Source organism: Tribolium madens, unplaced genomic scaffold (assembly GCF_015345945.1).
Source record: "Tribolium madens isolate multiple individuals breed KSU strain unplaced genomic scaffold, Tmad_KSU_1.1 Scaffold_1;HRSCAF=32;Tcas5.2_LG8, whole genome shotgun sequence".
NCBI classification, from domain to species: domain Eukaryota; kingdom Metazoa; phylum Arthropoda; class Insecta; order Coleoptera; family Tenebrionidae; genus Tribolium; species Tribolium madens.
In genome coordinates, this window is record NW_025400984.1 from 10,958,879 (window position 1) to 10,983,005 (window position 24,127).

The 24,127-nt window shown below is 29.4% G+C and overlaps 3 protein-coding genes across 14 annotated transcripts in view; 1 reads left to right on the forward strand and 2 right to left on the reverse strand.

Annotated features, from left to right (window-relative positions):
- Positions 1-6,085, reverse strand: part of LOC123003656 — a 10,409-nt gene extending 4,324 nt beyond the window's left edge. Inside the window, exons 1-4 of one of the 8 annotated variants that reach the window (XM_044396565.1) lie at positions 5,822-6,083; positions 5,359-5,580; positions 5,177-5,302; positions 2,151-2,276 (exon numbers count right to left, since the gene is read on the reverse strand). In XM_044396565.1, the coding sequence (XP_044252500.1) occupies positions 2,151-2,237 (87 nt within the window). In that variant the 5' untranslated portion in view covers positions 2,238-2,276; positions 5,177-5,302; positions 5,359-5,580; positions 5,822-6,083. Of the gene's footprint in view, positions 1-1,223; positions 1,351-1,825; positions 1,924-2,150; positions 2,277-5,176; positions 5,303-5,358; positions 5,588-5,821 lie in introns of those variants that run through there. The other 7 variants (XM_044396564.1, XM_044396566.1, XM_044396563.1 and 4 more) reach the window with 7 other exon arrangements.
- Positions 1-10,994, forward strand: part of LOC123003658 (putative inorganic phosphate cotransporter) — a 15,423-nt gene extending 4,429 nt beyond the window's left edge. The window contains exons 1-5 of one of the 3 annotated variants that reach the window (XM_044396573.1): positions 7,097-7,205; positions 7,512-7,651; positions 9,606-10,286; positions 10,332-10,464; positions 10,509-10,994. In XM_044396573.1, coding sequence (XP_044252508.1) covers positions 7,157-7,205; positions 7,512-7,651; positions 9,606-10,286; positions 10,332-10,464; positions 10,509-10,903 — 1,398 coding nt within the window. In that variant the 5' untranslated portion in view covers positions 7,097-7,156 and the 3' untranslated portion in view covers positions 10,904-10,994. Of the gene's footprint in view, positions 1-7,096; positions 7,206-7,511; positions 7,652-9,605; positions 10,287-10,331; positions 10,465-10,508 lie in introns of those variants that run through there. The other 2 variants (XM_044396574.1, XM_044396575.1) reach the window with 2 other exon arrangements.
- A 3,591-nt stretch (positions 10,995-14,585) lies between these two features.
- LOC123016476 (glutathione hydrolase 1 proenzyme-like) lies at positions 14,586-23,442 on the reverse strand. 3 transcript variants are annotated; one of them, XM_044416893.1, is made up of 7 exons: positions 23,304-23,442; positions 18,953-19,525; positions 18,703-18,903; positions 18,225-18,650; positions 15,153-15,390; positions 14,986-15,099; positions 14,586-14,812 (listed from the first exon to the last, which is right to left on the reverse strand). In XM_044416893.1, the coding sequence occupies exons 1-7, from the start codon at positions 23,372-23,374 to the stop codon at positions 14,654-14,656; spliced, it is 1,782 nt and encodes a 593-aa protein (XP_044272828.1). In that variant the 5' UTR covers positions 23,375-23,442; the 3' UTR covers positions 14,586-14,653. The 3 variants fall into 3 exon arrangements, with proteins under 3 accessions (XP_044272828.1, XP_044272826.1, XP_044272829.1); XM_044416891.1 differs by having other exon boundaries at positions 18,953-19,531; positions 23,304-23,438; XM_044416894.1 differs by lacking the exon at positions 23,304-23,442 and adding an exon at positions 22,187-22,371 and having other exon boundaries at positions 18,953-19,531.
- Between the last annotated feature and the right edge of the window lie 685 nt (positions 23,443-24,127).

A 24,127-nucleotide genomic window follows, 5' to 3' on the forward strand; every position in this document is an offset into this window, starting at 1 on the left:
ATTAAATGCAAAGTATATTATTTAAAATGTCACGTATTTTTGATCAGTAATAATAATAAATGCACAGTAAAAATAATAAATGCGCAGTAAACTAAAAAATGCACAGTAAAAATAATAAATGCACAGTAAAATAATAAATGCACAGTAAAAGTAATAAATGCACAGTAAAAATAATAAATGCACAGTAAAGAAAACGAAAGAATGTGATTATTACCATTTGTGCACAGTTTTGCTTAAAGTTACTGAGCGTTTATTCTTTTTACTGTGCAAACTGGATTTTTTTTACTGAGTAAATTACAATACTGTGCGTGCTTTATTTAGCATTAATTTTTTTACTGTGCAAAAATTAATTAAATACTGATCATTTATCATTTTATACTGATCAATATTGAGTTATTTGTTATTTTTACTGAACAAATTGATCAAAATACGGTGCGTGTTTTACTTATTAATTTTTTTTTACTGTGCAAAAATTAATTAAACACTGATCATTTCACATCGCACAAAATCGAAATGATTGCTGAACACACTTTATAACTACACATTTTTGAACCCTAAAATAAATTTTGCCAGTTCATTTCTATTGCAACAATTCGATGTGACTGAATAATGGAATTTTTATAAAAGCACTACTGAAAACTGAAACTGAAGAGAACAAATACCTACAATATTTTTAATAAAGTTTCTACAACTGTGACAATATACAACATCAAATGGGAAATTAATGAAACACTAACTACACATTACTGTTGAATTAGATTGGTGTTTTACTGCGAATTAATTATTCATTGCCTCTTATCAGTAACTACCTATTTTTGTTTTAAAAAAGTTGTAAAAAAAACTAATAATGAACCCATTATGGGAAGTAAATTTTATTTAATAATTCTTTTCTGATACGAAATGTTGGGTGTTGTCACTGATTTGATGCAAATATTACAACAATTGTGCAATTTTTCTTGAAACAGCTACATAATAAAATATTTATAGAAAGAATAGTTTCCGCAATTTTATCTATACTTATCAATATCAAATGACGACATTTCAAAGACAAATGCAAATAATTTTATCACATGTGTTTCGAGACACACACTGGTAAATAAGGTAAAAAACTAAAATAAAGCACAAAAAACGAAAATATTAAAACAAATATTAAATAAAAAAAATTATAATGTTTCTTTTAACGATTTCAGAAAAAAATAATCGATTTTATTATGAAATCTCACCAAACTAGTGTCAACATAATACCCCTTTAGAAAAACACGATTTGAAGGACCCATTTTTCACAAGAAAACTATAAAATTGCCGACACACAATCCAACACGTGCACACCACTTCCCAAATCGTTTTTATGGGTGGAGTCTTATTCACTTATCTTTTGTGTTACGAGATAAAAACACTTGAGATTTTATTCTCTAAATCAAAAATATTACGATTTGTATTGAAAAGTTGATTAACTAGAGTAGACGGTGATTAAAGTCCTTCAGATGGCAATCCTGATTTTTGCGTGAAATTATGTTCACTTTATTGTTGTACAAGACGAAAACGGTGAATGGTCATTCCAACTGTAGAATTTAATCGACTCCTACTCTAATTTATTTAATTTTTTTTGATCCCACGGTATAATCTACCGGAAATTGTGCATTTTATCAGTAGTTTTATTAAGATGGTAAGAAGCCAACTGACGATACGAGACGGTTTTATCAAAGCGTCTTGTAATTTCTCACCATTCAATAAACAACATACATTATTTTTTCTATAAAATAGTGTTTTTTTCAATTAAGTTTAGTTTTATAATAGCAAGTTTTCTTTTAAAAAAACTACAAACCTCTTCTGATAGATGATTCATGATCTTGTTTGTTGTCATTTTCGCGCGCTAAAAGTTTATCACTAAAAACCACACACTAGTGTCCTGCACCGAAGGCACTGAAAAGTGAACTGAGTGAAAACAACAAAACAAAGTAACAAAGACGATCGGAAATCCGAAACGACCAATCGGAGCTTACTTCTAAGGCCGAAACTGAAACGAAAAGCTCCGATCGAAATAAAAACAAACGCACGTGGTTTCAAGGTCGACAAATGTGATGATGGTAGTGGCGAGGGGTATTTTACCATTTTAATACAGTTTGAGATGTTTTACAATATGTACCTACCTTGGCCAGTTTTATTGAACTTCCTTTGAAATTTAACACTGTGTAATCGGTGGAATCAGTGCTACAATGCGTTTCCCACTTCGTCATCTTTTAGTTTACATAGCGGTGCTGATTGAGGCGAAAAATCTGAAAATTAGAAAAAATATAATGCAATTTCACACCTTTCCTGTTTAACTATGAAAAAAAAAATGCAAAATTACCGATTTTTTGCAATTTTGAGCCTCAACTTTTTATACAATAAAAATAAAAAATCAACACACGATGCCAGAAATAGTCGACTTTAACTCTTGCTCTATTTATAGAAATTATGAAAAGACGCAGTGGATTTTTGTTTAGTCTTCCAATTTTCTTAATGCATACTAAAAATTACCGTTAATTGATATTATAAATCAATAATTAAACCATTCGTTCACGAAGATAAACATCATAGTAAACACTAAACGAGACATGGGCGAGTTTTGTAATCACCTGATGATAATGAAGAAATATACGTTTCAATTTAATTATTAAAAAATGACATATTGCGTCCAACTAAACTTTTTATACTCATTACACTACATATTTTGCTATCAAATAAAGTCTGTTTTTTCTTTAAATGGAAATTAGCAAGTCAAAAATTTGGTGAAAAAATTGGTAGCAGCTTGTCTCCATTGCCACAATTTTGTTTGCTCTTTGTTTTTGTTCTTAGAAATTTTGTTAAAAAATTATGGTTGTGTTCAAATTGAAATGTTGTCAAAATTTTGTGTAATTTATTAAAATGAACTCAAAGTTGACGCATTTTATAAATTTTTTAGACGATTTTTTGTGTTGTGTTTTATGACATTGTTTTCAAATTAATTCAAAAAACCGTAACTGCCAACTTCCTTTAACAGACTTTACGATTTAAATGAATTGTGAAAATCTGAAACTAAATAATGTGGTTTTACATTTCATACTTAAGTTAATGGTAATAAATCGAATAAGTTCCGTTAATTTATAATTAGACCTCGGAAAGTTTAACTTTTAATAATAGATATTTTACACGATTCATGTATGTATTTTCGTAAAACAAATTGAGACTTTTGATAATACCTAATACCTTTTATTATTATGTAGTTCATATTACACTCCACGATTCTCCCAGGTATTGCTTATTTGAACGCAATTTGAAATTTTTATTAATTAAATTAAAACTTGTCAATACCAAAAATCGAAAATATTTCATAGTTGTAGATAAAGATTAGTATTTTACTCGTCTACGACTCGTTTTTTAAACTTTTCTTTGTGAATAATAGCCATCATTCTAAGCTCGTTGAATAATATACTATTTATTTATAAAAATAAATTAAACATAATGATGACAATTTAAATAAAACAAGAATTTTTCGTCTGTTTGAAACTCAGCAACCAGATGCTGAGAAAATAGTTTGTACCACTTATTTTACAACAGGATGTCGCCAATACTAAAATAGGGAATAAAACTATAAAATTTACAACCCTTGCAAAATAGGTAGGTAACCACTTAGAAAGAGCATTCCGGAACACCCATTGCAAGGAATTTATAATTAAATCGGTGAAAAAATCGCTACTTCTTTTATATTACTCCCAAGGGAATAAAGTACCAGATTATCAGTCAATTGGGTTGGGTGGAAAAATCCTTTTTTACATTTACATAAATGAAAGAAAAAAATGTTTGTACAAAATTTTGTTGGTGCTCGATTTGCATTCAACTAAAAACAGATTAGTTTTACAGTCACATAAATCTCCACTTCTTGAAAATGTCACTGACACAGATGGGTCTCAAGACTAAAAGGGCACCATCATGGGTGATTTTACGGTTTTCAGCATATTGGGTTTCAGATTACAGCAAAACTGCGTGGGAAATAAAATGAAAGAGACGATTTTTTGACAAAACATGTAAAATGTTCATTTTTTTTTCTACCGTAGATATTGTGGAAAAAAGCACATTTGTTTATTACCCTTACTCTAAAAGTTAATTATCGCTTTCTCCCACACAAATGAGATTACTTGATGAATGTTATCGGGGTGGGTTGAAAATGAGCCTCACCCTGGTGTCCAGGTAGACATAATTAAATAAAGTGTTTTTTTCTAGTTACTATAATAAACTTGAATTTTAAATGAATTATATTGCAAATGGAAAATATGTTGTATAGTTTATTTTTACTTATGTGTATTTGACTATAAACGTGTTTCAATAGAAATAAACGTTATAAAACAACTCAATTGAAAATACTTCTTTAGAAAACAGACACTAAATTGTTGACATTGGATTTTTTTTATAAATGCTTCAGTGGTCAAACTATTTTTTTTATTTTTGTAAACATCAAGATTGATGTTTTTATCTTGAAATTCTGACACAATTCTTCCCCATCAAGTAAAGTATTTCTCTTCATTTTCTAAAAGGCTCATTTTTTTTAAATCACAAGAAATTATATTTTTATTTAATATCTGCTCATTAGACGTTGTATTACTGTTGACTTCCATTTCCTAACAATCTTAAATACAATAGTAATGAAGCGGTAAAAAATAAAAATAATTACTTTTGTAAAATGCTACACACAAAAATCATATTCGGTAGTGTTAAACCATGAAATAACTCCATGTGATTATCACAAAGTGTATTTAATTTTCTTATCAATTCCAGTGTTCCATTTTACACAACTTGAATGAACCGTTGACCCATATACCAAGTGAACAAAAGGTATGGAACCAAACGTTTTCGCTTAAAATTTTTTTTTGAAAAAAACAATGAATGATAAAGTACTATAAAAAAGTGACGTTTTGAATGTTATCAAAACAAATGGCAATCATTATAAAATCTTTTTTTTGCAAAGGCTTACAACTACATATCCACATTTTATTCAATTTTTATCAAAAACACGATCGCATTTTTTATGAATTATTATTTTTGAAGGTTCCATACTTATTGTTCACGCCGGATATATTTTCGGTAATAGAATTAGAGGTCGCTTCTCAAAGACATATTTCCAGTCTTAACAGTTATAGTATTTCGTCAATGTGCTTACCAAATCGAAAAGCTGACCTCACCAGACCTAAATAAAGAGTTAATAAAAATAACAGTAAAAAACGGGCTGCTTTGTGATTATTCCCATTAGATGAGTTCTTTCTTCATTTGTTGTTCTTCCTGAAAACTTTATGTAATAGTTAGAGTCTTGTTGAGTCTTACAGAGTAAAATATTTCACTTACCTTCGAGGAAGAGTCAAGTCTAGACACGTGGTGAGAACAGGCGTCAACTGATTTTATGAGACTCCAAGGTGACTTTAAAGCTCACAAAACTTCACAAACGGGTGGTAGAGGGGAAAGCGGATTGCAAATTCTCAGAACCACCCTATTTAAAACCGGTTGGGCTTTCTAAGAAATCGTACTGTGGCGAAAAAGCCACCAAAGCGCATTATTCAATTCGAAGAACTGCAAACTTGAAACTAGATTACGTTTGCAAATTTTATCAAAGACTGAAACTGCACCGAATGCAAAAATACGATAATTGCGAGTTAGATTATTTGATTTGAAACCTTGGACAACTGAGACAGCCCCCAGTTTCTAACCTTACAAAAAAAACGACTTAACCACCCCCAAAACCCAGCAATAATTAATTTAGGCGTACCAAATGTTGATAAATAAATGAAAAATATCAGAATATTGCACGTACCTGGTGAAATATCTCGCAATTGAGTCGTTTTTTATACTGACAAACTTGAATTGAAAAACAAAAAACAAATGAAAACTCAGGTGTCAGTGGACAACTTGATAATTTTTGCAACTACACACTTGAGCACTTTTTGCCCTTTTGGCAAGGCACAGTAGCATAATTCTTTGTAATTTACTTTAAAATCATCTCTATTTGGGTTGCATACCGGTGTTTTAGCGCAACCGGTTGTTTTTGTTTAAATTGTCTAAATTAAAATCCAGTGCTTTTGTTTATTGTAGATTGGCGGCCGTTTCCGAGTTCAAAAAATGGCGCCTTGTGCATGCTTGAATTTTATACACACTGAGAGTTTTCTCGTGGTTTTCCCTTTTATATCCTGGTGTGATAACGTTCACGACTCTCATTTGCTCAAATTGTGTAAACACAAACGAACTCTTGAACTTATAGTCAAATAATTGATAATTTTTGATAAGTGTCCTCATTTTAGTGAAGCAGAAATGTTAAAAGTAGCATTTTGTCCAATATTTGCTTACGTTTGTTGGTGAAATGAAGTCGTTACACAACCGGATAAAATAACAAACCTTCTAATCAGCAATTTGAAATAAATGCAAACATGTTTCGGGTTCCGCATTTTTGTGTTCGGTTTCATATTTTTTGCAAAATAAAACGCCAATTAATGGATACATAGATTATAGAAGTCAAAAGTTATCAGGGCTAAAAAAATTATTTATACGCGTGGCGAAATAACGCGTTTATTACTTCAATTACGTATTTAGTAGAAAATTTTATTATAGGCAACACAATATACACGCAAAATTTTAATAGTGTAAGAAGTGACTTTTAATTTAGATTTTATGCTTTGTAATTTATTCTGTTAAATTGTTTTTTTATTTTTTAACATTTTTTTTTATATAGTTTGCTTATTATTTTTTAAATCAGATTTTTATTATTGTAATATTATGTATAGGCAACACATTATACACGTGCATTTTTTATAATGTAAAAATGTGGTAACTAAATTAGATTTTCATTTTTTTGACGTTGGTCTGTAATACGTAACACTTTGGATGATAAAAACAGTAAAATTGACTGATAATTAATGACTATTATTCTTTTTTTGAGAAAAAACACACTACCTTTTACCGGTTTCGATTCAAATAGTTAAGAAAATCCCGTTTTGATAAATTAACTGACAATAGGTACTCGATTTGAAGTGACTCTATTATGAATTTTTCCATTTCTTTCGTTTTTTATTTATAAATTATCGCTAACAAGCGAGAAATCAGTGTGTTGTGACCATCGAATCCGTATCAGTGTTTACAGAATAACAAAAATAAGATGTCAACTGACCAAAAATTGGCCCAAAATGAGGAATTTAAAGCCCCAGGTTTGTCACATTTTTGTCGTGTTTTTTATCTGTGAAAAGAGAAAACTTTCCACAAACTTTCCTCGGATTTTTTTATTATAAAATGATTAAAATATTAAACACTTACAACTTCAACATTAAACTGTTTTTGTCGTTTTTTTTAAACAAATGTTGGTAACACCGGAAAAAATAATATCTAGACTACAAAAATGTGATAATTGGATATCTATCACCATCTGATTGATCTACAATGCCAAGAATGTTATCTCGTGACCTTGAAATCGAGATTTGTTTACAAAATATGCAACGAAAAAATTTTTTTTCTAGCTGGTTGGTATGGCTCCCGCCACACTCAAGTCCTCCTTTGTTTCCTCCTCTTGGCCATCGCCTACGCCATGAGAGTCAACCTTTCAGTTGCAATTGTTGCAATGACAGACAATAGCACAACTTCAAACCCCGACATTCCTGTAAGTCCCCCAACCCAAAAACAGCGTTGCCAGATGTTATTTTCAAATGTCCCTAAATCTTGGACAAAAAATTTCCTAGATTTCCGTAATTGTGCTTCAGATTGTAATAAAACTGCTTTGAGGTGTATTTATGACCTGTTATATTTTTCATTTCACAATAGATGGCAGTCTATTGCCAACTACTAATAAACAGTACAAAAAGTAAACCACTAAAAATTATTTTGTTAATTATAAACAATATTTTCAAAGTTAAATTTACTCAAAAATGTTTCCCTAGATTTACACATAAATTCCATTTTGTTGTAGAACATTATAAAATTCCCTAGATGTAGGGAATATTCTCTGCATCTGGCAACTCTGCCAAAAACTGCAAAATCTGGTGAAATTACACTAGATCTGGTGATTTTTATACAAGTTTAATGATTTGGGAAAACTTTTATAAAAATTCTAATTTCTAATGATTTTTTAGAAACGTGACTGTAGTTCCATCAGAAAAGTAATGTGTTTTGAATTATTTTTTTCGAGTATTCGCCCAAATGTTAGTAAAATTAATTTTTTTAATTTAATTTTTTAATTATTCATTGATATAGTAAATTCGGTCAAAAATGATGATACTATTATTTTTTGAGCATTTTGCACGTTTTTTTAGCCATGTAAAAACTCAAATGCTAAATTTTATCAAAAATTAGTTGAAAAGTCGGGAGATATTTTTGTTTTTCTAAATGATATTTCACTCAAGAAGGTAAAAAATTGCTAAAACGGGTCAAAAAAGATACATTACTTTGTCCATTTTTTAGTGTTTTAGTACGTTTTTAGCCAGAAACAGAACTATTTTGCAAAATTTCGTTAAAAACACAAAAAAATTAATCAAAAAAAAAAACTAAAGATTGGTCAAAAATTGTGTTATTTATAACTTTCTCAAGCATGTTTTTATAGTAAAGCCTCATTTTTTTGCATTATTATACTAAAACAAATCAAAAAATTACCAAATTAATTCCAAAATTATAATATTTTTTTTATTCTTGAGCGTTTCAACACGTTTTTCGGCCAGAAACACAATTATTTCGCAAAATTCTTTAAGAACAAACAGAAAGTTTAATAAAAATGAAATGAAAACAATTTTTCTGAAATTTTGTTCTATAATTGGCTCTAAAACTAACAATTTATTTTGCAAGAACTTGTGAAAACATGCCTAAAAATCCGAAAAACAAATCAAAATTCATGGTATTTTCCTTGTTTTACTTAATTTAACTAGTTTTTCAGTAAAAAGTAATCAAAAATAAGCAGAAAAATCGGAAAATTTGATCGGAAACTACTTTTTTTAAACTTGTAAACGCGTTTCTAACTAAAATCTTACGTTTTTTGTAAGATTTTTCTAAAACAAACCAAAAAAATACAGCATTAAACAAAAAAATCAAATAATTTTTACTTTTTTCGAGTGTTTTAGGACATTTTTCAGCTGAAATTTTTTAAAATTAGTTTAAAAATAGTATTATTTTTGTCTTTTTCGAATGACTAAGAACGTTTTTAACCTAAAAACAAATTTTAACAACAAAATGGTATTAGTTGCAAGATTTTGCTAAAACAAATCAAAAAAACATCAAATTAAGTCATTATTTTGGTCTTTATCAAGTGTTTTAGCATGTTTTTCAAGTAAAAACGTAAATATCGGGTGACTGTAAATGATTTGGTGTCAAATTTTTAAAATTTAAATTGGCAACCTTGACTTTCAAATTCAAACGTCAAACTTTTATTTAGACGTCACCTGAAACATTTTGATATAACAAACCACTAATTCAGTGTTGCCAATTGCCGGTATACCCCATAATTTAATTAAAAACTAGCTAAAAATCATAGAACTAGTCTATTACGTTAAATCTGGTAACTTTTCAGCACAGATCTAGTGAATTTTATTATTTTGTGTTGGCAACACTGACATGATCAAACCTTCCAGACTTACGACTGGGAGGACAAAAGCGTCGTCCTTTCGTCCTTTTTCTGGGGCTACGTCGTCCTCCAAGTCTTCGCTGGGCAATTTGGCAAAACCTACGGCCCACGATGGTTCCTGGTCGTGGCCATGACCATAAATTCCATCGTTTGTGTGCTGACACCCATCGTGGCGGACAAGCTGGGCTCGAAGGGCGTGATGGGCTGTCGCGTGGTACAAGGGCTATTCCAAGGGTTCATTTTTCCGTCGGTTCACAACATTTTAGGGAAATGGGCACCGACGCCGGAACGCTCCCGAATTGGTACCTTCGTCTATTCTGGTTCGTCGTTTGGTACCATCATTGCCATGCCCATAACTGGGCTAATTTCGGCCAGTTGGGTGGGCTGGCCGGTCAGTTTCTACGTTTTTGGGTGTTTTGGGCTAGCTTGGGTGGGCTTGTGGGTGTTTCTGGGCTCAAATAGCCCAGCTGAGCATGGGGGGATTTCACAGGAGGAGAAACACTACATTGAGGGGACGCTAGGGCAACAGGAACATAAAGTGGTACCCACGCCATGGAAGGCTATTTTCACGTCGTGGCCCATGTGGGCTATAATCGTGGCCAATTTTGGGCAAAACTGGGGCTATTCCACTCTACTAACCGAAATCCCGAACTATATGAACAAAATTATGCATTTTGACATGAAATCGGTACGTTTTAATTATAAAATTACCAAATTTTAAAACTTGTTGTAGAATAGTTTGCTATCAGCGGCCCCTTATCTAGCCCTTTGGGCTTTAAGTTTCGTTTTTGGGCCCATTTCAGACTACCTTATCAATCATAAAGTCTTATCGCGAGGTTCAGTCAGGAAAATTTTTAACGCAATTGGTAAAAAAAATCAAAAAAAATAAATTTGCTAAATGGGGTTTTAGGTACTTGTGGGCCTGCCCTAGCCCTTGTAGGGCTAAGTTTCGTCCCTGAGGACCAAACCACCTTATCAGTGGCCCTTTTAATCGTCGTGGTTGGTATCAATGCTGCTGTTTTTTGTGGTTTTCAAGTGAATCACATTGATTTGGCCCCAAATCATGCAGGGACTTTAATGGGGATCACAAATGGTTCTTCGAACATTTTTTCGATTATTGCACCCCTTGTGGTGCAAGTTGTGGTCTATGATGAGGCCGATAAGGCCCTTTGGAGGGTTGTTTTTATTATTGCAGCGGCTTGGTATGTCGCATCGGCGATTTTTTATGTTTTTTACGCCTCTGGAGAAATACAATACTGGAATGATGATACAGAGGGGAAGAAAAGTAAAGAAGAAAAAGTTTAGTTTTGTGCTAGTTTTATACAGAGTGTGTCAGAATTAACGCCCCAGAGAAAAATTTTAAATAAGATAAGATACCAAGAACATGGAAAAAATTGTATCTGTCAAAAAATTTTGACATTTGACATGTTTATTTAATGATAATGATGATCTTGTATACTCGTTTTCAAATTAATGTGCTAAGTAGTTGCTGAAAGGGATCATTTTAAGGTGGCACCCTTGCAAAAATTCAAACAATCCTAACCTCAAACTTCCCTAAAAATTATTTTTAGGTGGCAAAAAATAATTAAAATTAACAACACAATTAGCAAACAACAATTTTTGTCATTATTGATGTGATTAAATTTGTTCTGAATTTGTGTGTAAATCAGCCTTTAAATTAAAGATGCATTTGGACTTCCACAACCTTCTTGATGCACATTAATATGAAAAAGTATATATGTTTTTTATAATTATTTAGTAAAGGTACCTTACATGGCATTTTTTAGTGGGGCGCGAGTTCTGGCGCACCCTGTAGCTTAATTAATAAATATTGCAAGTTTGTATTTGTTTTTATTTATTGCCAAATCAGGAATAACTAATCTCAGATCGATTGGAAGATTTCCAAGGTGTTATTTATTTCAAAAAACAATTGCTAAGTTAAAGTTTAATCCATTTAACCTTGAAGAAATAAATGAGATATTTCGAGGGATTAATTTCGAATCCTGTTTTTTTTTGTAAACAATTTTGGTGTAAATGGAAGACTACAAACTACAATGATAAGTATCTTTAAAACAAACAATAAAATCTAAAATTTGACTTTAAAAACAATTTTATTTTGTGATAAAATTCTGTAGTACCCATTTAAAATTTAAATCAAAAAATTAATTAAAAAGGTAGCGGCGAGTTAAGAAACATAGTATTGTTTGTTCTACAATTTTGCACATTGTAATCTATTTATTTTCTAAAAAAAAAGAGAAACCGACTGTAGAGGGTATTAAAAAAATTGTAAAATATTTATGGAGAACCAAAATAAACAAAAAAGTCTCAAGAAAACAAAGTAATGGTTTTGAAGGAATCAAATGTGACAATTTTTAGAATTTTTACTTTTTTTGTTTGAACAGACTACAAATAAATGTTTCGAAAAACGAATAATTTTCGACCTCATGAAATATTTTACAATCTTTTTTCAACACCCTGTATGAAGTACTTAATTTTTCCAGTTTGTTGCCAGGTCTAGAATTACTCGCTATCTTTCCACAAATTGTTCTAAACATTAACAAACTTTAAAGTAAAAGCCCTTAAGTCGATTAAATCTAGAGATTAAGAAAGATTGGAAAAAAGGAATTTCATATCAAATAACACGATAAGAGGACAAGTTCACCCTAAGTTTATCAACTTTAAAGTATTTTTTTGACAATTTGTCAAAGAATATCAAAAAGTCATAACCCTTTAAGAATGAAAAAGTGTTTTTTTTCTCTGTTTTAAATTTAGTAAATGTAATTTCTGCATAACGCTCCCAAGAATACCTATTTAAATGAGTTTTTTTCAGACTCAATAGAAATCTAACGCACAATTCACACTCAAATGTTTTGATTTTTTTTATTTAACGTTTTTTTTTGTAGCCATTATAAAAAATAAATTGTTATTCAACGTACTTTTGTATCCATTATAAAAAATAAATCGTTATGAAAAAAATACGCCTCGTGCGCAACTTTCCCGCTTGTGCGTCATTTATCACTTTCCGTGCTCGTTATGTAATATACTATTTGGTGTCGATTTTCCGAAACAATACCAGCAATACGTGTTTTTATATAAGTTTAATAAATTATTTTGATTTGTTGTCATTTTTGACTAGATATCAGGATAAAAATTACAAAAACCGAAAGTGAGGTTAGTTCGTGTCAGCCAGTGTGGCAATTAAATTGTTTTAGTATTTTCTATTGTCTATTGCAATTAACAGTAATTAATAAAAAATGCTTAAAAAATTCTGTTTGTCAAAAAAAATTGACATTTATTTTTTGACATCTAACATTTTTATGTCTATTTAATAATGATACTGATGATCTGTTTATAATTATTTAGTAAAAGTACAAACATTTTGCCAATAATAGTATATTATAACACAAGGTAGAGAAGAGATTTTTTATATATAATTTTTTTTCTCTACTAGCACTAATATAACCCTACTTAATGGACATATTGCTTCAGACGTAACTACATTTTTTGTAAATTGACTATATTAGTATTTTAACAAGAAATAAACCCATTTGTTGCTTTGACAGTTTTCAGTCTTCTCCAATTGTTTTTTGCAGGCCAAAATTTTTATATATCATTTTTTTTATAAATATTTTATTCAAAAATTAAAAAAAAACAGTGTTTCTTGTGTTTTTTTTGTCTCTGAAACTGTTTTTTGAAACCCAATAACTATTTTAAAAAGTTCTTAGTTTTCTGAGAAAACAGACATTCGTTTCAATTCAAAATTTTCTTTTTTCGTTTTATTACAAGTTGAAGAATTTTTTAGTGTGATATTTAAATCATTTTACCAAATTTGAGAATTAGAGAAATTTTTGATCAAATTTCTGATTTTTTGAAAATTAAAAGTGTTCTTTTTACTTTTCAGTCTTCTCCAACTGTTTTGCAAGCCAAGATTTTTTATAATTATTTTTTTTATATTTTATTTATGTTTCATTGAAAGCCTAGAGATTTTTTAATGTGGTCTTTTTTTAAACATTTTAAAGTTGCTTTTGTTTTATCGAATAATTTTTCAGACCTCAGCTTTCTTTTTTGAAAAGTCCAGACATTTTTTAAATTGAGATTTTTGTGCAGTCTAGAATTTTGAAAATTTTTTACTGACATTTTACTAAATTTGCAAAATTTCTTTCTTAAAATCTATGCAACCTAGAGAATGAAAAAAAATAGTGTTTCTTGTTGTTTTTTTTAGAAACTGTTTTTTGAAATCTAATAACTATTTTGTAGTTTCTATTTTTCTGAAAAATACAGACATTTGTTTAAATTTACAATTTTCTTCCTTAATTTTTTTTTTCATATTTCGTTGCGGTTTTTTCTTAACATCTTTAAATTTTGTTGGGGTAAATAAGGTGTAATTTTGTAGATTTTCAGTCTTCTTCACCTAAAAACTTCCGATATTGACATTTTTTTTAATTTAAAGAATTTTTTTGTGTGATTTTTAAAAATTTTTGGAATAATTTTAGACCAATTTCTAATATTTTCCAAATTAAAAATAGGTACCTACGTTTAAAAGTGTTCTTTTTTCAGTCCTCAAACTGTTTTTTGTAGGCCAAAATTTTTATATTGTTTTTGTTTTATTAGAAGTCTAGAGATTTTTTTAGTGTGGTCCATTTTTTTGCTATTTAAACATTTTAAAGTTGCTCTTGTTTTATTGGATAATAATGATAGTGGAGATGATTTTGATTAAATTTTTAGCCGACTGTTAATTTTAAATAAAGTTATTTTTAGTCCTTGAAAAAAATATGAAATGAGTTTTATTTTTACAAGATTAAATAATCCTTTATGTAAGAAGATAAAAAATTATGAGGTTTTTAACAATAGTACAATAACCATTTTAATTCAATGATGCTCATTTACGTCACGTTAAAAGTTGTTATTCTTGTGGAAACATGACTCAGTGAAAATCTACAGTGTATCAAAATTTGTATTATTTTGTCAGGGAAAACAGTAAAACCAATTAAAAAATCATCAATTTTATTTGCAAATAAATAAATTTTCATAATAAATACCTAACTATCGTCATTATCAAACAAGAATCTCTTCACCGGTCCTTCGCACATCACTAGCGGTCCCCACAACCCCCCCTTTCCTCGAAATCGCAGTCACTGCAGAAAACCCTGACCCCGGCCCTGCAATACTGTATTCATGCCCAATTTTGTGCAACGCCCTCACTAAATCGCGATCCTGAAACCAAATTAGGGAAAAAACTTCGAAAATAGTATATTAAAGTACAAGTTGCAGAAGGTATCTTTCAAGCACAAATTTGAAATCCCGCTATATACTATATACTATTTTTTCTATTAAAGCACTCAAATGACGTCATTTGGGTGCTGAAATAGACTTCCCCCCCCACTCACATTGTTAAACGCATTCTCGAACTCAACCTCCATCGGGTATAACTGATGGTGAATCCGTTTTTCTTGCACTGCTTGCCCTATGGGAGTCCCAAACCACAAGTTTTTAACAGTGATCTGATAAAACCGATTTTGTGATTAAATAATAATTAGAAAAAAGTGTTAATTACTTGGGCTACAGATGTGGTGATTTTGGTCCCCCCAGCGGCCCCTATTACCAACTCGACCCCCTCATCCCCTACTATGATTGATGGTACCATGGACGACAATGGTCGTTTATTTGGGACTATGTAATTGGCTTCCGAGGGGGGCACGTTGAAGCTGTTGTTCATGTTGGGGGATGAAAAGTCGTCCATTTCGTCGTTGAGGATGATTCCGGTGCTGGGTGACATGAAACCGGCACCGAAACTACAAAGAAAAAATCATAAAAAATAAAAAAACAATCGCAAGAAAATGAAATAAATAAATAAAGAAAAACAAAAAAATTAAGATTAAAAAAAAAGTAAAAACAAAAATTTAGTATAATTTATTTTAATATTGTCTGACATGAAACCGGCATCGAAACTACAACCAAAATAATAGTAAATAATGAAATAATTAAAAAAAAAGTAAATAAAAAAATTGAGGATAATTCTGACTGACAACTAAAACAGTAATCTTAAAAAAATAAATTAAAATAAAAAAAAAACTAAATAAGATAAAATTAAAAAATTAAAAAATTCAGGCTAATTTTCTTACTGTTTGATATATACAGGGTGCGCCAGAACTCGCGCCCCAGAGAAAAATACCATATAAAGTGAGATACCAGGAACATGGAAAAAATGTTAAAAAAAATTTATCTATAAAAATTTCGAAGTTATGAGGGTTTAAAGTTTGCACTTTGACTTTATTTATTTCTGTTGGAAAAATAATTTTCCAAGTTTTTTTGCTATAGGCTATTAAAAGAGGAAACAAGGAAGCTGTATTCTAAATTGTAACTCTGTTCAATGTTATTTGTGCCTTTTATTGGCAAAATTTTTGTCCCTTTACTAAATAATTGTAAAAAAACATATACATTATCAGTATCATTAAATAGATATAAAAAAATGTCAAATGTTAAAAAATTAATGTCAAAATTTTTTGACAGATAGAATTTTTTAAACATTTTTTTCATGTTCCTGGTATCTTACCTTACTTGAAAATTTTTTCTGGGGCGCGAGTTCTGGCGCACCCTGTATATAAAACCATGGTCAAAACAAACGAAATATTCGTAAGAAACAAAGGACTAAACAAATAATAAAACAATATTATAAAATATTATATTATATTATAAAACAAATGAGGATAATTTTGGTACTATCTGACCAAAATACAGTCCCAAAACAATAGTCCCAATAAAAAAAGTAAAATGAAATAAAAAAATATTCTGGTACTGTATGACAGCAATTACAACTAAAGTAATAGTAAAAATAAAAGATTAAAAAAATTGAATAAATAAAAAATTAGGATAATTTTGGTACTGTCTGACATGAAACCGGCATTAAAACTAAAATAATAAATAAAAAAATTAAATAAAAATATTAAAAAAATAAAAATAAAAAATAAATAAAAAATTGGAGATAATTCTGACAGTGTCTGACATGAAATCGGCACTAAAACTACAACCAAAACAATAATCTTGAAAAATAAATAAAAATTAAAAAAAAACAAAAAAAAACTAAAAGAAATTAAGGCTAGTAAAGGATTAAAAAAAAACAAAAAATAAATCAATAAATAATTGAGGATAATTCTGGTACTGTCTGAAATGAAACCGGCATCTAAACTACAACCAAAATAGTAGATAAAAAAATTAAATAAAAATAATAAAATAATAAAAAAAATAAAATAAATAAAAAAATTGGAGATAATTCTGACAGTGTCTGACATGAAACTGCCACCAAAACTACAACCAATAATCTTAAAAAAAATAAATAAAAATAAAAAATTAAAAAAAATAAATAAAAAATAAAATAAAAATAGGAGTAAGTAAAACATAATAAAAGAAGAGAAAAATTAAAAAAAATAAAAATTGAGGATAATTTCGACACTGTCTGACATGAAACCGGCACTGAAAGTACTAATACAATAGTTTGAAAAAATAAAACAATATAATAAAATAAAAAGATTAAAAAAATAAATAAAAAAAGAAAAAATCAGTAATTTTAAAGAATAAAAAAAACATTTGAGGATAATTCTGGGATTATCTGACATGAAACTGGAACCAAAACAATAATTACAAAAAAACAAAAAAAAATATGAATTATAGAAAATGAAATAAATAAAAAAGTAAAGATAATTCCGGTTTTGTTAGACATGAAACTGATACCAAAACTATAACCAGAGCAATAGTCAAAAAACAAAAATAAAAAATAAATAATTAAAAACAAAAAATTGAGTATAATTTTTCTATTTGACATCGAAATCGACATTAAGCAATAGTTTAAAAAAATAAAACTAAAATAAAAAAATATAAAAAATAAAATAAACAAAAAAGTAAAGATAATAGAAATGAAATCGACACCAAAACTATAACCAAAGCAATAATTAAAAAAAAAATAAGAAAAATAAAAAAAAATATAAAAAATAAAAAAATGTCCAGTACTGTCTGACATAAATTTGTCACAGCAATTACAACCAAAGCAATAGTTAAAAAAAGAAAATAAAAAAAATAAGAGAAAAAAAATAAACAAAAATATGAGGATAATTCTGGTATCGTGTGACTTGAAACCGGCATCAAAACTACAACCAAAACAACAGATAAAAAAATTAATTAATAAAAAACAAAAATAAAAAAAATAAAAATTGAGGATAATTTCGGTGAAACCGGCACCAAAACTACAACGAAAACAGTACTTAAAAAAAAAACAAAATAAAAATAAAGAATTAGAAAATTAAACAAAAAATTGAGAATAACTCAGGTATTATCTAACATGAAACCGACAAAAAAATAAGATAAAAAAAATAAAAGAATTTAAAAAATAATAAAATAAATTAAAAATTTGAGAATAACTCTGGGACTATCTGACGTAAAACGGGAACCGAAACTATAACCCAAACAATAATTAAAAAAAAAATAAAAATTAAAAATTAAAGAAAATGAAAAAATAAATAAATAAGTAAAGATAATTACTGTATTGTCAGACATAAAATCGGCGAAAACAAGTTTTTAAAAATAATAGCCACGTCACAAAAATAAAAAAAAGTAAAAAAAAATGTCAAATTACTATAAATTGATGGTACTGGTGACGGACACTGCATCTCCATTGGGTCCCAAAACGCAAATATGGGCAGTACCATGGTCATCAGGTTGCACAGTCTTCCCCCCATAGTACGTCGGGTCCTGCGACGTGGTATTATCACGGATTTTCCCCCGGATTTTGGCCGCATAATCCGGAGAAGTGAGATTCGAGACCAAATTTCTGACATCGACAAAGTTACTATCCCCCAACTCGGTCCTTTTCCCATACCCAAATTTGAAACTTTCGATGATTCGTTGCCAATTGGTGACGGAAAAAGGTTGCAAATTATCCAAAAAATCCTTTAATAGATTCATAATGAAACTGAGGATGACCCCAGAGCCGGGCAAGGGGGCTGTATAAAGGGTCTTATTGTTGGGCATTTTGACACGAATTGGTTCCTGCCATTCAACTCTACGAAAACTCAAATCTGTGGAAAAATTCAAAGTGGGGAAGTATTTTTTACTCGTAGTTGTGCATATCCTCTTCGGTGATAATCCCCCCTTTGTTACGGATATCCTCCACGAATTTTTTCGTCAAAATTCCATTATATAAAGCATCAGCCCCAAAAACCTTAACCTGTTTCAAAGTCTTTGCAAGTTGGGGCCTTTTCACCACTTGTCCTTTCCTATAAGTTAGGTTAGTTTTGGGGTCGATGAAAGTCTCACTAAAATAACCCTATTAGTGGTACCCCTGTACCAAATACCCCCACATACGCCATTAAGGGGTCCAACTTGAACTTCTCCAATTGTGTTGCATACAACTTCTCCAAATATTCCGTCACCAAAATCCCATTTTCGCACAAATCTATTGTGGGTTGCACCAAATCCCCCCATTTTACCTTACCCCCAAACTTTTGGTACGCCTCCCAGTACCCCTTCAACTCCCCGGGGACTGCCACCGCGAGGCCCCCTTTCGTCGACAAGGCGCTACTCCCGTTGAACATGTCTTTGGTCGCGGCGCTGGGGGCTGTCTCGCGGGCATTCAACGAGTACGCAGTCCCACTTGCGTAGATCGTCATCAGGAAGCCCCCTCCTAGGCCCATGCTCTGGGGCATGGAGACACCTTCGCAGAACAAGGCGGCGATTGCGGCCTCGACTGCTGTGCCCCCTTTCGTGAGGATGGAGGCGCCGATGTGGGCGCATGCATGGCCGTTGGTCACGACAGCCCCCTTGAGGCTGCTGGGGGACACGGTGGAGGGGTTGACGAGGAAGTAGATGATGGTGCCGAGGATTGCGAGGATTATGGTTGTGGTTAAGGCGATGACGAGGTACTTGACTAGGGGTTTTCTGAAACTGGAAAAAATAGTATATTAATCAACGAATGAGAAGTTGGCCATTTGCAACACAATAATAAAAAAATAAAATAAAAAACTCTGGTACTAGCCGACATGAACCCAGCACCAAAACAATATAGCTTTTAAAATAATAAAAAATACTTACAAAAAAAAAAAAAAAGAAACAAATCATTAAAAAAATTGATTACGATTGTGGTTAATACAATGACTAAAAAACGGAAAAAATAGTATATTACTCAACGAGTGAGAAATTGGCCATTTCACAATAATAAAAAAATTAAGAATAAAAAATAAATAAAAAAATTGAGGATAACTGGTAGGTAGCCTTTAAAAAATAAAGAAATATAAAAATATAAAAGAAAATGAAATAAGTCAAGAAAAAAAAAATCATTATGATTGTGGTTAATACGATGGGTTTTCTGAAACTGAAAAAAATAGTATATTACTTGGCGAGTAAGAAGTTGGCCATTTCACGATAATAAAAAAAAATAAAAATAAAAAAATAAATGAAAAATTGAGGATAACTCTGGTTGGTAGCCTTTAAAAAAAAATTAAGAAATATAAAAATACAGGATGCGCCAGAACTCGAGCCCCAGAGAAAATTTTCAAGTAAAGTAAGATACCAGGAACATGAAAAAAATGTTTAAAGAATTTTATCTATTAAATAAATCAATAAAAAAATTGATTATGATTGTGGTTAATACGATGACAAGATACTTGACTACGGATTTTCTACAAATAGTATATTATTCAATGAATGAGAAGTTGGCCATTTTCACAAAAAAAATTACAACACGAGCCGAGGGTGAGTCGAGTATTTCATTGGAGTAAAAATGGACATTTCTCACGAGTTTAATACTATACTTTTTCTAATCTTAATATTTTTTTATTATTACTATTTAATTTTCTCCACTGTTGAAGACTGTCAACGTATGAGAAAGTACATTTTTTTAGTATGATTAAAAAAAGTAGTAGTAGTAAAACCGCCACCAAAACAATAATTTAAAAAAATTAAATAAAATAAAAAATTAAATATTTAATTAAAAAGAAATAAAAATATAAAAAATAAAAAATAAATGAATAAAAAAATTGAGAATAATTTCAGTACTGTCTGACATGAAACCGGCCCCAAAAGTACAACCAAAACAATATATCTTTAAAAAAAAGTAAAAAAAATAAAAAAAAACAAATAAAAAAAATTGACTATGATTGAGGTTAATGCGATGACAAGGTACTTAACTACGAGTTTTCTAAAACTGAAAAAAATAGTATATTATTCAACGAATGAGAAGTTGGCCATTTCCACAAAAAATTTATAACACGAGCCGAGGGCGAGTGGAGTATTTCATTGGAATAAAAATGGACATTTCTCACGAGTTTAATACTATACTCTTTCTAATCTTAAATAATGACTAGGTAATATTTTTTTATTATTACTATTTAATTTTCTCTACTGTTGAAGACTGAAAACGGATAAAAAAATACATTTTTTAGCATGATTAAAAAAAGTAGTACATATCTACATATTTAAAATAAAAATAATAAAAAAATAAAAATACAATAAAAATAAATTAAAAGATTGAGTATAATTCTGAGTGGCTGACATAAAACCGACACCAAAATAATAATTTAAAAAAATAAAGTAAAATAAATAATTAAACAATTTAAAAAAGTACCACCAAAGTACAACCAAAACAATATAGCTTTAAAAAAATAAAAAAATGGAAAATAAAAGAAAAGAAAATAAATAAATAATTTTCTAAAACTGAAAAAATAGTATATTATTCAACTAGTGAGAAAGTTGGCCATTTCCACAAAGATTTTTTCCAAAGTTGAAGAGTGAAAACGGTTGAGAAAAGTGCAGATTCTTTAACACGACTAGAAAGAAAGAGTATTTAAAATAAAAATAATTACAAAAATAAAAACAAAATAAAATAAAATAAATAAAAAAATTGAGTATGATTCTGGAATTGTTTGACATGAAACCGGTACCGAAATTATGTTTAAAAAAATTATAATTTAAAAAAATTAAAAAAATTAAAACAAAGATTAAAAAATTGAGACTAATTTCACTACTGTCTGTCATAAAATTGGCATGTGGCACGAAAACTTCCAAAACAATAATAAAAAAAACGAAATAAAAAATTGAAGGACAAAAAAAAATACATTAAGAAAAATTGGTGTACAGTTTGTCGCCGAAATGTACAATTAAAACAATATAGCCTTTAAAAAAATAAAAAACAAAATAAAAAAATGGTACTTGATTGAAGCTTTCCAGAAACTGCAAAAATAGTATATTATTCAATGAATGAGAAGTTGGCCATTTCTCCAAAGATTGCCAATTTTTACGAGTTTAATACTATACTTTTTCTAATCTTAAACAATGACTAATATTTTTTTGCATAAAAAAGAATGTAAAATATTTCAGAAGGTAATATTCAACAATTATTCGTTTTTTGAAACATTTATTTGCACTTTGTTAAAATAAAAAGTGAACCTTTTTTCACATTCGATATTTCAGAAAACTTTTTATTTATTTTAATCCATACTATTACCGTCTTAAATATTTTACAATCTTTTTTTAACACCCTCTATTTTTTAAAAGTACAAATTCTTTAACATAATTAAAAAAAATGTAGTGTTTAAAACTTACGAAATAATCATTGTTATCGGGAGGTAATGAAATACAGCGCACACAAATTTTTATTATTTTACGACGCAACACTTTCCCTCGCCAAATCCGGCAACAAACTGAGGTTCTTACCGCTCTTGATCGTAATTAAAATTAAAATGATAATAATTTGAGGTGAGATAACGTCAAGTGCACTTTCATTCAATCCAAATGTATTTTAAATTTAGATAAACACAATTTTCAAGATTTTAAATTAGTTATCATAGAACGGAGAAAGTTTGTTTAATAACAACACGAATTTTGCAATTTAACTTCCTGTCACACCGCTTTTGCAAAGTCCTTGAAACGCTTCATTTTTACCAATTACGAAATTAATTTATTTACGGTTTATTAATCACGAATTTAAGTGTGATTTAATGATAAAATAAGGGGGACCCTATTTTACTAAACACTTTTTTTGTTTAAATTTTTCGAATTTTGCAAACTCATGTCGGTTATCACAACAATCGTAACTCAAAATGTTATCAGTTGGACTTTATCAGCGGTATTGATTTACATGTCTGGTCATGCAACAGGAACAAGAGAAGAAAAAAATATTTATCACTTGTGGAAAAATTTCTTATTTCTTAGAGCTGAGGGACGTTCACTTGAGATATTTATGGCTTTATTATATCACAGAGAAAAATAACAATAGGTTGTTTTATTTTATTGTTTTTTTTTAATTTTTGATTGCGTTTCTCTACTCGTAGTTCAATTATTTTATTGGCAATATTGAATGTGGGTTTATCGGCTCAATTGTTAAATTAACCCAAATGTTTTTCTAATGGTAAACAAAGTGAAATTTGGGCTAAATGGCTCATAAGGGGAAAACAGTAGGGGTTATACTTGAAAATCTGGTCTTCTTAAGCCGGATATTGGACACAATAGAACACATGTTTCCCTTATCTCAAGTTCCATTTTCTCTTGGAATTCAAACAAGAGCATTTAAAAGTGATTTATCTTGTATCTAATGACGTTGCAAATCTCATTTTCCTGTGAAGGAGGCTTTAAAGCCTAAATTAATTAAACTTCAATTAAAATTAAAATAGTAGATACTGTTGAGTGCCTTAAAAATGACCCAATTTTCAAAATTACTTACTCTTGGCTCACTGTAAATTGCCGACGACTCCTTTTATCCTTACCAAGGTTTTCATAATGTCTGAAAATCATTAGTTTTCAGGAAATCACGTCAAAAGCATGTACTGAAATATTGGACACAATAATTATGGCATCTTGAAGCTTTTTGTCAAATTGGTTGTCACAAAATTAGAAAATCAAGAAAACGCCTAGCACATAGGCAACTAATTATTCAAAAAAAAATTATTATATGTTATCTGGCGTATAAGCAATTTATTATTTATGTAAAGCAATTACTAATTATAGTTTTCTCTAAAAATTATTTTTTTGTCATCAAATTAAAAAATCAAAGACAAAAGACGTTATTTTTTTGAAAGCACCTGTCCTATAGGCAACCAATAATTTACACAAATTAATAATTATTAAATTCCATTTTTTAAAAAAGAAGTGTTCAAGGAGATAATACGCAATGATTAATACGCTTAAGTTGGTTTAAACGTTATTAATATAATCCAAACATTAAAATAACTTAGAAAGTTGTTGCATAATACTATACTTTTTCTAATCTTAAATAATGAGCAGGTAATAATTTTTTGATATTTTTATTTAATTTTTTCTACTGTTGAAAACTGAAAATGTAAATAAAAAGTACATTTTTTTAGAATGATTAAAAAATCAAGAAAACTCCCAGCACATAGGCAACTAAGTATTCAAAATTATTAATCATTATATGTTATCTGGCGTATAAGCAATTTATCATTTATGTAAAGCAATTACTAATTATAGTTTTCTCCAAAAATTATTTTCTTTGTCGTCAAATTAAAAATCAAAGACAAAACACGTTAT